The sequence below is a fragment of the Bidens hawaiensis genome, unplaced genomic scaffold (assembly GCF_021521415.1).
Source record: "Bidens hawaiensis isolate Kalapana, Puna unplaced genomic scaffold, B.hawaiensis_p1.1 tig00015452_1, whole genome shotgun sequence".
Lineage (NCBI taxonomy): Eukaryota > Viridiplantae > Streptophyta > Magnoliopsida > Asterales > Asteraceae > Bidens > Bidens hawaiensis.
The window spans coordinates 269818-282892 of NW_027492382.1; the positions used below are offsets into that span (position 1 = coordinate 269818).

The 13075-nt window shown below is 35.7% G+C and overlaps 1 protein-coding gene and 1 pseudogene across 1 annotated transcript; both read right to left on the bottom strand.

The window, feature by feature from the left end:
* LOC143549256 (transcription termination factor MTERF8, chloroplastic-like) lies at window positions 1-1213 on the bottom strand (annotated as a pseudogene).
* Window positions 1214-5409: 4196 nt separating this feature from the next.
* Window positions 5410-6731, bottom strand: LOC143549243 (transcription termination factor MTERF8, chloroplastic-like). The gene has a single exon (XM_077040188.1). The coding sequence runs from the start codon at window positions 6561-6563 to the stop codon at window positions 5427-5429; it is 1137 nt and encodes a 378-aa protein (XP_076896303.1). The 5' UTR covers window positions 6564-6731; the 3' UTR covers window positions 5410-5426.
* Between the last annotated feature and the right edge of the window lie 6344 nt (window positions 6732-13075).

Here is a 13075-nt window from a genome sequence, read left to right on the forward strand (position 1 = left end):
GCCAATAAGAATGTGAATTACAAACACATTGTTAATCCATATCAAAACGGGTCAAAAAATTCATCACATCAAGAATCAACTTACTTATCTGCCTCCTTCAAATGCTTTCGATAAACCTTCAATATTTCAGAAGCTTCCTCTTCATACCTCTTTACAACCCATTTTAAAAACTGCGTTTCCGAGTACATCAGCCACTTTGTAAAATTGAAACCCTCATTCTCCTCAATCACCCCTTTCTCCCCCAAATACTGATAAACCAAACACCTAGGAATAACCCTCTTCTCTAAGCTAAAACACATAACTATCGGCCACTGAACAATATAACTTGGTTTCCAACCCATCGTATTCACAAGAAAATCCAAGATTCGTGAAATCTTCTCCGTTGAAGCTATCATACACCCTGGATACTTCTCAAAAGCAATAAAGATCTCATCTTTAGACCAACCCCACTTCATATAAATCTCCACTTCTTATCCCAAGTCGATTTACTCATAGCCCTAATCGCATGAATCGCCCAAAGAAACCTAACCTTCGACGGGTCAAACCCCATATCCAACACATCCTTAACGACTTTCCTAAACCTACCTGCAGACGTAAAAAAGGTTCTCGGCTGCCACGCCAACATGGCTTGTATTGTTGAATTAGGAACCCCCGCATCTAAAAGTATTCGAATGTTTTCCGCACCATAAACTTGTAAATCGTAAGTTAACGCTAACGGGTAGCGCTTAATGGCATTGATAACTTTATCATCCGACTGTAAAACAGATTTCAAGAAATCAACACACGACGGGGCTGTTTCTTGAAACTTTGCATTGGATATAAGTTTTGGTCTAGAAGTCACAATTTCAATGAGATTACGTTTCGGAAGACCTACAGATTCCAAGATTTGGAAATTGGGCAAAAGGGTGTTTTCGGGATCGGATAATAGGACATTAGGGTGTTTGCTGATTAGTTTAGAAATCTGGGATTTGGTGAAACCTTTGTTGGTAAAGAAGGCAAGAACAGAGTCGGCTGTGTTTGGGGATTTCGATAAATCGAGACGTTTGGGGGCTAAAATTGCAGATTCTGGAGGAAGCCCACATGAGTTAATGAGATAAGAGACTGTGAACGAGTGTCGATTTGAGGATTTGGTTGTGAATTGGTGGGACAGTTGGAGCTTGGTGTAAGGTTTTGCAGGGGTTAAAATGGTTCTAAAGATGAAATTTAACAACATTTGTAGAGAATTGAGGATAAGGGAAATTGAAATTTACCAGGGATGTTGATGATGATGATGATTGATTGATTTGTGATTTAGCAGAAGCATGTGATGAGGATTGAGAGATGAAATTTGGATCGCAAAACCCTAGTTTTTCAAACAAAAACCCAACGGACTCAATACGTAACTAGTATCTAGTCGGGTCATGCGGTGAGGTACACACGAACGTTACTATTTTCAGTATGCTTTTAGTAACGGTACGTTCATATCCTGATGATGGTATGTGCTTAATGTGGCTGGTCGCGTAACTGATGACGGTAAGCAAGTCACACAACGCCTATACGCGAGCAATCTGGTTCGCTTAAACAATGTCATTGTTTTGGTCAAAAATCGGTTTTAAAGATTAAGTAACCAAATCGGTTTTGTGAGGTAGAGTGCTTGTATAAGAACAATGAATATGTAGCAAAAATTGATATGAACACAAAGATTTGTTACGAGAAAAAAACCCTTGATCGATTAAGGATCGCTGACACAAAAACCCCGGGTGATGACAATTGTCGATCACCAATATATTAATCAAAAGAGGATATTACAAATGTGGAGCGTATGATCAGTGAATACAATAAAGCTAAGTGTGAGTAATTGTAGCTAGAATAATCTCTACGAGTATATTATGAAAGTTGTGTGTTAACTGCTATAGCATGCTCTGTCTATTGTGTACGATGTGTGAATGTTGACCTAGCTGATCATAACTCATTATAAGTACACAAAAGATGCTAACTAATATTCCTACAAATCCGCCACTACTCCATGATACGTTGTAACTCTTTGACCACATGCTAAACTCCATAGACTTGTGAACAAATAGGTAGACTTGGTCTCTTAGCGGTTATATCTGTTAAATATAACACCATTCAAAAAGATACAACCGTGAGTGAACAATTAGTACTGAGGATCCTTAATCCTGCGTAACCTAAAACATATCTTAAGGATAACTGATCCAAACATAAGGATAACATAAAAATATGTGCCCTAACAGTCATCTACATAAATGAAGCTTGAACGCGAGTAACTGAGCGAAAATCAAGAAGCAAAAATAAAATGTATAGTAATTTCAAATAAAACATTTTTTAACCCAACCCATTATGGCCCAACATCGTTTTAACTCGAAGCTTGTTTTGACCTGAAACCATCCCGACCTAAACGAAATTAACCATTTTTTGTATTGACATGTTCCGACCCTAATCTGTATTGACCCATGCGTCGAACTAGTCTGACATGTTGCCGGTATTGATTAGTAATCACGTATCATGTTAGTTTTTAAAAATTAATAAACTATTGCAATAAAATACTCAAATTAAGAAGAATAAAATGCTAATTTTTATAGTGTAACTTTTTTAAATATATATATATATATATATACACTAGCTTTTATCTCCCGTATTACGGGGTTGTTTTACATTATTAGTTTTTAATATTTATATATTTTTTGGATTTTAATTTTATTTATGGTTGAAAATTAATAATATATTTAGGATTTGAATATGAAATAGTTTCATAAATAAATAAGATGTTATAATCGGGTTTAGAAGCTATATGGGTTTTATGTGACACATGACCCACTTATTTTTTTAATATAAAATTGTTTCTTAATTATAAATAATATTTTTTTTAAAAAATTGTATATTAATTTTTAGTAAATACCTATTTGTAAGATTTTCATATCAAATATTTGGTGAGATTAATTTATTTTTAATTTAATAAGATGTTACAACTCGTTTAAGAGCTATATGGGTTTGGTGAGACTCATACCCGTCAGGCCCGGCTATGAGGGTGGGCTGGGAGGGCTGAAGTCCCAGGCCCACTCCTTTTTTAGGGCCCATCAGTTTTTAAAAAAAATTATATATGTATATGGCCCATGATATTTGAAGGCCCGTTTGGCTGGGAAAAAAATAATACTGATAATATATAGAAATTGGAATACAATCAGACGCATGATGCCACGACCATCCCGCTTAAACAAACACCGGCTTTCTTACCATCGTCGGATTTCTTCCCTTCGCCGGAGAACTTCTGCGGCTTTGCTTTTCGCCATCACCGAAGTCTGACACTCCGAATCAGTTTCCTACCGACCACGCTTAAACCAGGTTAAACATATTATATGTTATATGTTTTATTTCTTTTTTAATAGTGGGGTATTTCGTATATAAATATATGTTTTGTTATGTTTATACTTGTTTTTGGTGTTTGAATTGTTGATGTAGGGTTGTTTAATTATGATAAATTACATATTTTCATATTATGATATTATAAGTTTTGTGTTTTAAAACTCAGAAGACTGATGGTTTTGGTTTTCGGTAACGTGTATTTAGTTATGAGTGTTGAAAATTCTTATCTATGGAACACAAATTAACTATTCTTATGATTTTATTATTATCTTATGTTATATGTTTTACAATTTAGACTTTTAAGTTTAGACTTTTAGATTTTTGATTGAAAAAAGATAGATTAGTTAATGTTTTTTGTGTTACTAAGTTAATGGAATCAATTTTATGTTATTTCTATTTTGTAGATATCATGCCTTCTAGGCCTAAACACTTATCCGGTAGTCAAAAACGTAAAAATAGAAAAATAGAAGAGGAATCACGATTCATTTAAGTTTTTCATTTTGCTGAAAAAAAAAACTTTCGTTTTTGTTTTATTATTATAACATTTGTCTAAATTATGTTAGAGTTTTTGAGTTCGTATTTTAGGGCCTCTTGCCTTTCATGCCCCAGGCCCACCTCTTTTTTTGTATTCTCAGAGACGGCCCTGATACCCGTGAATTTGGTTCAACTGCATGAGAAGCCTCCGTTTATAAATAAAGCAATCTGGTGGCTTGAGAAAATGTAGGGAGCAACCAGAGAGCTTTTAAATGTTTCGTTTATATATATATATATTCAAGATATATTAAAGTGTGAAAAGGTTGTGGTCGTTTTAAGTCGTGGAGGTGGTTTGTTTAGAATAAGGTTAAAAGCAGTGTTTTGAAACCCCGCCCGGCTGGTCGGACCTGTCTTACTGGGACCCGGTACCTATACAGGTCGAGTCAGGGTATTTGGCCCGTTTTCTAAAAACCTGGTCGAGTTTTCGGGTGGTGGTCGGCCCGAACCCAGTGACCACATAGGTGAACCGGAAAAAGGTTTTTTTTATTTAAATAAAAATGGTGTGAACATCGGGAATCGAACCCGGGTGCATAACCGAGATTAAGTATTGTTGAATATTCCACTGACCAACCAACCAAACTACATTTATGTTAGTATGAAAAAAATATAAATGTTATATATTTAAAAAAAGTTGTGTAAATGCACACTAAAGTTGGTTATTATTATTATTTTTTTATATTTATATTTTTTTATATATAATATATATATTTATATTAAATTTATTATGACATGATGTGTGTCAAACACCGTTCCACCTTACCAGGTCGGTCCGACTTTTAACTTGGTAAGACGTCCGTAGCATCTCTCTCTCCAAGTGACATCTTATCCTTCTCTGTCTCTCTTTAGAAATAGCGTCTCATTATTTCCTACTCCTGGGGAGTTGGGAGCTTCTCCATTTTTTTTTTCTAATTGACAACTTCTTCCTACCGTTAAGACAATTTCTTCCCTCGGTGCTTAACAACTTATCCTTTGTTGTAACTCTACTTTTGTATAATTACGCAACTCCTCCTAAGCAGCTCATCACCTCATATCTTGTATCAATATATGTATCTACATACTTGCGTATTGTTATTATGGTTAATTACATGCTTATCTTGTATAAATAACTGACTTGAGCGTCGGAGGGTATTTCTGGATCACCTTCTAGAGAGTTCTCTATATGTTGCAGCTTGGATCTATACTCGTGAACAACTCAAAAATGCTAGATCGATTAAAAAGAAATACAGTGAAGTTTTGGTATTTTATAAGATAATGGGCTTTCAGTAGTTCTTTAAAACCCCATCCAATGAGGAATATAGAAGCTAACAATAGATCACAAACACTTAATAAGTTACTACAGTTTAGAGGGGTGTTTGCCTTGTCATGGACATGAAAAGAACATGTTTCCACATGTTTGTCAAATGCTGCAGTTTCATCAACTAACCTCATTTGATATCAATAGAGTTAACATCTAATCATTGATCTCCAATGGCAACAAAAGTTTTGAAATTTTTTTGATACACATCTAATACATCCTATCAAGAATTAAATTACATCTTTGCCTCCTTCATATGATTTTGATACACTTTCAATATTTCAGAAGCTTCCTCTTCATGCCTCTTTAAAACCCATTCTAAAAACTTTGCATCCGAGAACATCAACCAATTTGAAAAATAAAAATCCTCATTCTCCTTAATCACCCCTTTCTCCCTCAAACGTTGATAAACCAAACACCTAGGAATAATCCTCTTCTCTAAACTAAAACTCATAAGTACCGGCCACTGAACAATATAACTCGGTCTCCAACCCATCGTATTCACAAGAAAATCCAAGATTCGTGTAATCTTATCCGTTGAAGCCATCATACACCTGGGATTCTTCTCAAAAGCAATAAAAATCTCATCTTTAGTCCAGCCCCACTTCATGTAAATCTCCATCTTCTTATCCCAAGTCGATTTACTCATGGCCCTCATCGCATGAATCGCCCAAACGAACCTAGTCTTTGACGGGTCAAACCCCATATCCAACACATCTTTTAAAGCTTTCCTAAACCTATCTGCAGACCTAAAATAAGTTCTCGGCTGCATTGTCAACATGGCTTGTATCGTTGAATTCGGAACCCCTGCATCTCTAAGCATTCGGACATTTTCCGCCGCAAAAACTCGTTTGTTATAAGTTAAAGCCAATGGGTAGCGCTTAACGGCATTGATAACTTCATCGTCCGACTTTAAAACAGTTTTCAAGAAATCAACACAAGGTGGGGCTGTTTCTTGAAACTTTTTGTTCAATACATCATTTGGGCTAGTAATTACAATTGCGATGAGATTAGGTTTCGGAAGACCTATAGATTCCAAGATTTTGAAATTGGGCAAAAGGGTGTCATTGGGATCGGATAATAAGACCATAGGGCGTTTGCATATTAGTTTTGCAATCTGGGATTTGGTAAAACCCTGGTTTTTGAGGAAGGCAAGAACAGAGTCAGCTGTGTTTGGGGATTTCGATAAATCAAGACGTTTGGAGGCTAAAATAGCAGATTCTGGAGGAAGCCCACATGAGGTAATGAGGTAAGAGACAGTGAATGAGTGTGGATTCGAAGGTTTCGTTGTAAAGAGGTACGACTGGAGGTGGATGTAAGGTTTTGCAGGGTTTAAAATGGTTCTACTTCTACAGATGAAATGAAGCAACATTTAAAGGAGACTGAAATTTACCAGGGATGATGATTGATTGATTGATTTGTGATGCAGAAGCAGCTTGTGGTGAGGATTGAGGTATGAATTAGGAGCGTAAAACCCATGATTTCTCAAACAAAGCCCTAATTAGGACCTGCAAACAAACTCGATGCAAGTTATATGGGTTTTATTTCTCGTTATCATTTTCATTCATTTTGTTATAATTCTCCCTTACCATCTCCTCCCTCTGACTAAGATACGTGAAGCTCGGACTCGTTTGTATCCCTATGATAGAAAGAGATTGGCGCTACTGAGAGTGAGATGTGGATCATCCATGGCACTTTAATATGGCGTGATTGTTATTGGTTCTTGTAATTACATGCGTCAACCCAAATACTTTTCATATCATGTTCTTCTCCATGTCTCATCCATTTATTTCTACTTTCAAACCTTAATAATTATCTAAATAAACAAAAACAGTCAGTCGATACAGTGTGCTACCACACATACAAAGTTTATTCCTCTACACTTCTATCGCGCATAGGTATTGGTGCATGCTTCTTTTAAGCCAACGTTTTTAAATAACAAATGAACTCAACCTTACACTCATGGACAATAGTAATATCTCTACCTTCACGTGACATCTTATCTCTCTATGTCTATCTTTTGAGACAACTTCTCATTCTTCCCTACTCTTGGGAGTTTCTCCCTTTGTTACCTGACAACTTCTTCCCTTGCTTCTTAATAACCTCTCTCTTATTGCAACTTCTTCGCTTTTGTTTAACAACGCAACTCCTTCAAAGCAACTCATTTCCTCATATCTTTCATCATATATCTACATACATATATATATTGTTAACTAGGTTAGATCCCGTGTTACACGCGAACGAAAAATATATAAAATTTCATATGTATATGTATAAGTGTATGTGTGTGTTATATACTTTTAATGAATTGTAAACGTCAGATAATCTAACATTATTATTATTATTATTATTATTATTATTATTATTATAAGATATCACATTGTTGTTTTAATTAAAAGAATTTAACATACAAAGACAAATTGAAAAAAATAACAATTTAAAACATAATTCTAAATGCCACATATTTCTAACTTATACCAGGAAACAAAAAGGACCTATTAATTAAAACTTCATCATCTGCTGAAGTCGTATGTTGTAAACTATTAAGCACAACCATGTAGATGTAACATAAATTGTGTGTTATAAAAACTGTTTTAATTGAAATTATAAAACATATAAGCACAAAACATAAAGAATACTAGAAATATGAATATAACAATAAAATCTAAATCTCGTGACGTAAACCATCATCTCAATCCAAACATCCATACATCCAGTCCAAACATTTATAAATAATTTCCCAAAATAAAAATAAATAAATAAATAAATAACAAAGTCTCAAAAATTTAAAAAATAATTATGAAAACAATTAATTGTCTTTATTACTCAATAAATGATGACTATAACCATTTATTTTGAAACTTTCTCCTACTTAGGAGTTAACGTTTAAAATTAACTAGTTTGAGGCCCGTGTAATATACGAATAATTGATTAAAATTATAAATTTTTGCCATTAAGTGAAATACAATCAACAAAATGATCATATATTGTTAATATAATTACAATTCACATTAAAATTACATAACTAAAATTCACAAACAAGTTGTAAATAAGTAAAATCTTCCTTGTAAACTACATTTGTGATTGTATTGGTCGGTATACATTGTTTATCAAACATCAAAATCTTTAATCAATGTTTGCTTGTAACTCTAGATAAGGTAACATACATGTCTGCTTATAATTCTTCCGTGTGACAAATAAAGTTCTTCATGTATATACCAACTCTAGATAAATGATAATGTATCAATGAAACTAACAAAAAAATATTCATGCACATAAAAATATATATTAAAAAGTCAAAACTTTTGTTCAAAAGAAGCCAAAACTTGTTATAGAATCTTGGTGCAATACAAAAAATAACCAACAAATACGAACGTCGTGTTCAGTTCATGTGTACGATGTAATTTGGTTTCGAGTCGTGTTCGGGTTAGCTAGACCTACCAACCCAATAACACGAGTACACGAACCGTGAAAGAATTTAAAAAAACATTTAAAACAATATTTTGTCGGCTATTGAATCTGAATGTATAATAAGGCTACGGGTTGTCTTTGGGTTAGTTGGGCCTACCAACCTAGGAACACGAGTGCACTAACCGTTCTGCAATATTTTTTAAAAAACACACAAAAAAAAAGAATATAAAGAAAACAAAAGAAATCCAAGTGACCAACAGTTATAAAGCAAGGAATTGTAAAATTACCTAAAAGTAAGCGACAATGGAACGGTTTGAAGCAACGATGGAGATGAACGATAACAGCGGTGGAGATGAACGGTCTCGTAGGTTTAATCAGATAAGGGATAAAGAAGGAAAGTAATGGCAAATTGGCAGTGAAGGGAAGAGGCGCCTGATTGAGTGTCTACATCGTAGGGTTTTTTATTTAGAAGGGGAAACAAATGGATTGAATAATATAAGGATCCACATAACATTAGTTGGACGGGATGACCCAAAATAATACCATTTTAGTGAATATGGGTTAAAAAAGGTGAAGAGTGATGAGAGGTTGACAAGTGGCAATATATAGTAGTCTTTTATTAGAGTAGTAAGATGTTAAAATTAACATGTGAAAATTATATAAATGAAAAACTGGTGAGTTGGAAGTCTATGTGGACATGCTAGTTGAATGCCACATGGAACCTTGTATTGCTTTAATAGTATAGTAAGATGCTTAAATTCATGCTTATATTGTATAAATAACATACTTGAGCCTTGAATGGTGTTTATGAAGCTCTGCATCTGGTCACCTTCTGGAGAGTTCTTTATATTTTAAAACCTGGATATATATTCGGGAACAACTCGAAATACTAGATACGACATAATCAGACAATAACACCCAGCTTGAATTTGGATATAACAACTTTAGGTAAATTATTATAAGTTTATTAAAAGAAAGGCTTAAAGATTAGATAAATAGAGGGCGGTTACTATACATTAATCCCTTATCATACAAACCGTACGCGACAACTTCAAGCGTCCTATATAAAATTTAAAACACGCGTCTCTATTCTTCAAAAAGGGTAAGATCGTCAAATAGTCTTCATTACTCTCCCTAAAATCACTCGCAATAATCAAACTCTAATCAACTGATTACTCTCCCTAAAATCACGCGCAATAATCAACCTCTAATCAACTGATCTCGGCGACGAGGCGTACTCAGAAAACTACTGTAAATCAACTGAACTATTCTACATTCAATCGTAACGAAGATGGATAAAAAGAAGAACCCTAACTCATCTGCTTCTAGGAAGGAACGAAGATCAAAGAAAAAACAAGATAAACCTCAGATTACTGATAAATCAGGTGTTTGTTTATTATTGTTTTAATCGTTATAGGTTTTAGAGAGATTGTAACTATTCTTTTCGTAAGCGTTTGACAAAAATGTGTAATTGTAATCGTTTTAGGTTTTAATTGTTAGTATAATTTGGCGTTTAATAAGTGTTTTGGTATGATTTGTTTTTTATTATTGGTTATTACGTTGTCAATTAATCTGTGATTTGAAGCGTTTGAAATGATTACAACATATGAATCTGTCCAATTAACCTGAATCTAATCTTATGCGTTTGATAAGCGTTTAGGGTTTAGGAATGATTGCAAACATATGAATATGTCCAATTAACCTGAATCTAGTCTTATGCGTTTGATAAGCGTTTGATAAGTGTTTAGGGTTTTGGAATGATTGCAAACATATCAATCTGTCCAATTAACTTGAATCTAGTCTTATGCGTTTGATAAGTGTTTAGGGTTTAGGAATGATTGCAAACATATGAATCTGTCAAAATAACCTGAATCTAGTCTTATGCGTTTGATAAGCGTTTAGGGTTTATGAATGATTGCAACATATGAATCTGTCCAATTAACTTGAATCTAGTCTTATGTGTTTGATAAGCGTTTGGAATGATTGTGTTGGTGCATGTTTTGTAACAGATGATCTTTTGTGTTTGTTAGAATTGAGAGCAACGGTCAAAGGGGAGACTGTTGGTGCATTTTATGACCGTCGCTATGCAATTCAGACCAGCGGAGACGCCATAGGTGAAGTTAGAACAACTTCGCCTTAGGCGAAGTTAGAACAACTTCGCCAACGGCGAAGTTAGGACAACTTCACCTTAGGCGAAGTTATCACAACTTCGCCATAGGCGAAGTTATGAACAACTTCGCCTACTGACGCCTACTGAAGTTTATATATATATATACGTGTGTCTTGTTTAGGTTAAGAATCCAGTAATTCAGAGAGTTGTGTGTTACAGTTTGAGTGTCGAGAGAGAACAAACAGAGAGAGAGAGTGTCGTTAGGGACGACCCGAGGTAGAGCTCACCTCGGGTCGGACGTGTTTCTGTTTATGTTACGGTATGTAACGTGTTTGTTTAATTATTATTATAAAGAATCTGCAGATTTGTTTATCCCGTTCTTGTATTCGTTATTGTATTTGTTCGTGTATTTGTTCGTGTACGTGTTTGTGTTCTTCATCTTTACACCAATAAACGAGTCTAGGAGGATTCCGCACTTCTAGACCTCGTGCGGATCTCGTATCGATCGGCGACGCCCCGGGGGGACCTACATGTGGTATTAGAGCCTTAGGCTCTTATGCTATGGTTCGAGATCTGCGTTTTGGTGTTTCTGGCACGTTTCTGTGCGTTTCTGGCCGAACAGCGCCGCAGGCGAAGTTATTGTTCATCAGGCGAAGTTGCCGTCACTGTTCGTAGGGTTTCAGCGAAGATATAAGGTCTGGCGAAGTTATGGACATGCGAAGTTGCCGTCACTGTTCGTAGGGTTTCGGCGATGTTATTGGCCAAGCGAAGTTAGCAGCCAAGCGAAGTTATGGCCAGGCGAAGTTATTGAGGGGCGAAGTTGACTTTTAGGCGAAGTTAACGAGAGAAAAAAAAAGTATTTTGGTGTTTTCGTCTGTATGGCTCGGTGTACACGATTATTGTGAGACCGAAAATGTTGTTCCGTCAACGAGTGAAACTTGTTATCTCTGGGTCTTACGTGTGAACAAATACGTGTCAACTCTGGATATGGAGTTGAGTTTGTGAATGGGATATTGATTGAAACTGGATATTGACACATATTTGGGTGTTTGTGGGCAATGAAATTGTTGTTGTTCGAGGTTGACCAACTGAAGAAAGTCAAATTGAACTGAAGGTTTTCGTCATTATTGGATTGCGGTCAGAGCATATTATTTATGTTATTTTCAAGGCGTTCGAGAATTGGATCCTGAAACGTGATGTTCATTTATTAGAGTGAAAATTCTGGAACAAGTTGGATTTAATCGGGAATTAAAGTGTTTATGTTCTTGATCGTTATCCCTGGTGATTGAAGATGCTTCAGATTAATTAATGGTCATGTGTTAGATTCTGTCAAGGTGGTTTTGTGATGAAATTGATCACTTGATGTTGAGTAGTTGAAGATTAAACCTTATCGTATGCCGACGAGTTGGTGAAGTTGTGGAGGACGCCCAACTTCACGTGTTGGTGAAGTCAGATGGACTCACGTGATTGGTTGAGATGATCTATTTGCACGAGGATGCATGCATTTCAAAGACCTCAATCATTATAGTCGGAGAAGCTTACACTGAAGGGGAGATCTGATATGGAAGACGCTGGGTGATTGGTAGATTTGTGAAGCTACAGGACAGTTTCAGACACGGCTGGTTGATGAGCAAACAGAAGATCATCAGTTAAGAGGGAGTCTGTTGGTGCATGTTTTGTAACAGATGATCTTTTGTGTTTGTTAGAATTGAGAGCAACGGTCAAAGGGGAGACTGTTGGTGCATTTTGTGACCGTCGCTATGCAATTCAGACCAGCGGAGACGCCATAGGTGAAGTTAGAACAACTTCGCCAACGGCGAAGTTAGGACAACTTCACCTTAGGCGAAGTTATCACAACTTCGCCATAGGCGAAGTTATGAACAACTTCGCCTACTGACGCCTACTGAAGATTATATATATATACGTGTGTCTTGTTTAGGTTAAGAATCCAGTAATTCAGAGAGTTGTGTGTTACAGTTTGAGTGTCGAGAGAGAACAAACAGAGAGAGAGTGTCGTTAGGGACGACCCGAGGTAGAGCTCACCTCGGGTCGGACGTGTTTCTGTTTATGTTACGGTATGTAACGTGTTTGTTTAATTATTATTATAAAGAATCTGCAGATTTGTTTATCCCGTTCTTGTATTCGTTCTTGTATTTGTTCGTGTATTTGTTCGTGTACGTGTTTGTGTTCTTCATCTTTACACCAATAAACGAGTCTAGGAGGATTACGCACTCCTAGACCTCGTGCGGATCTCGTATCGATCGGCGACGCCCCGGGGGGACCTACAGATTGCAACATATGTATCTATTCAATTAACCTGAATCTAGTCTTATGCGTTTGATAAGTGTTTAGGGTTTAGGAAT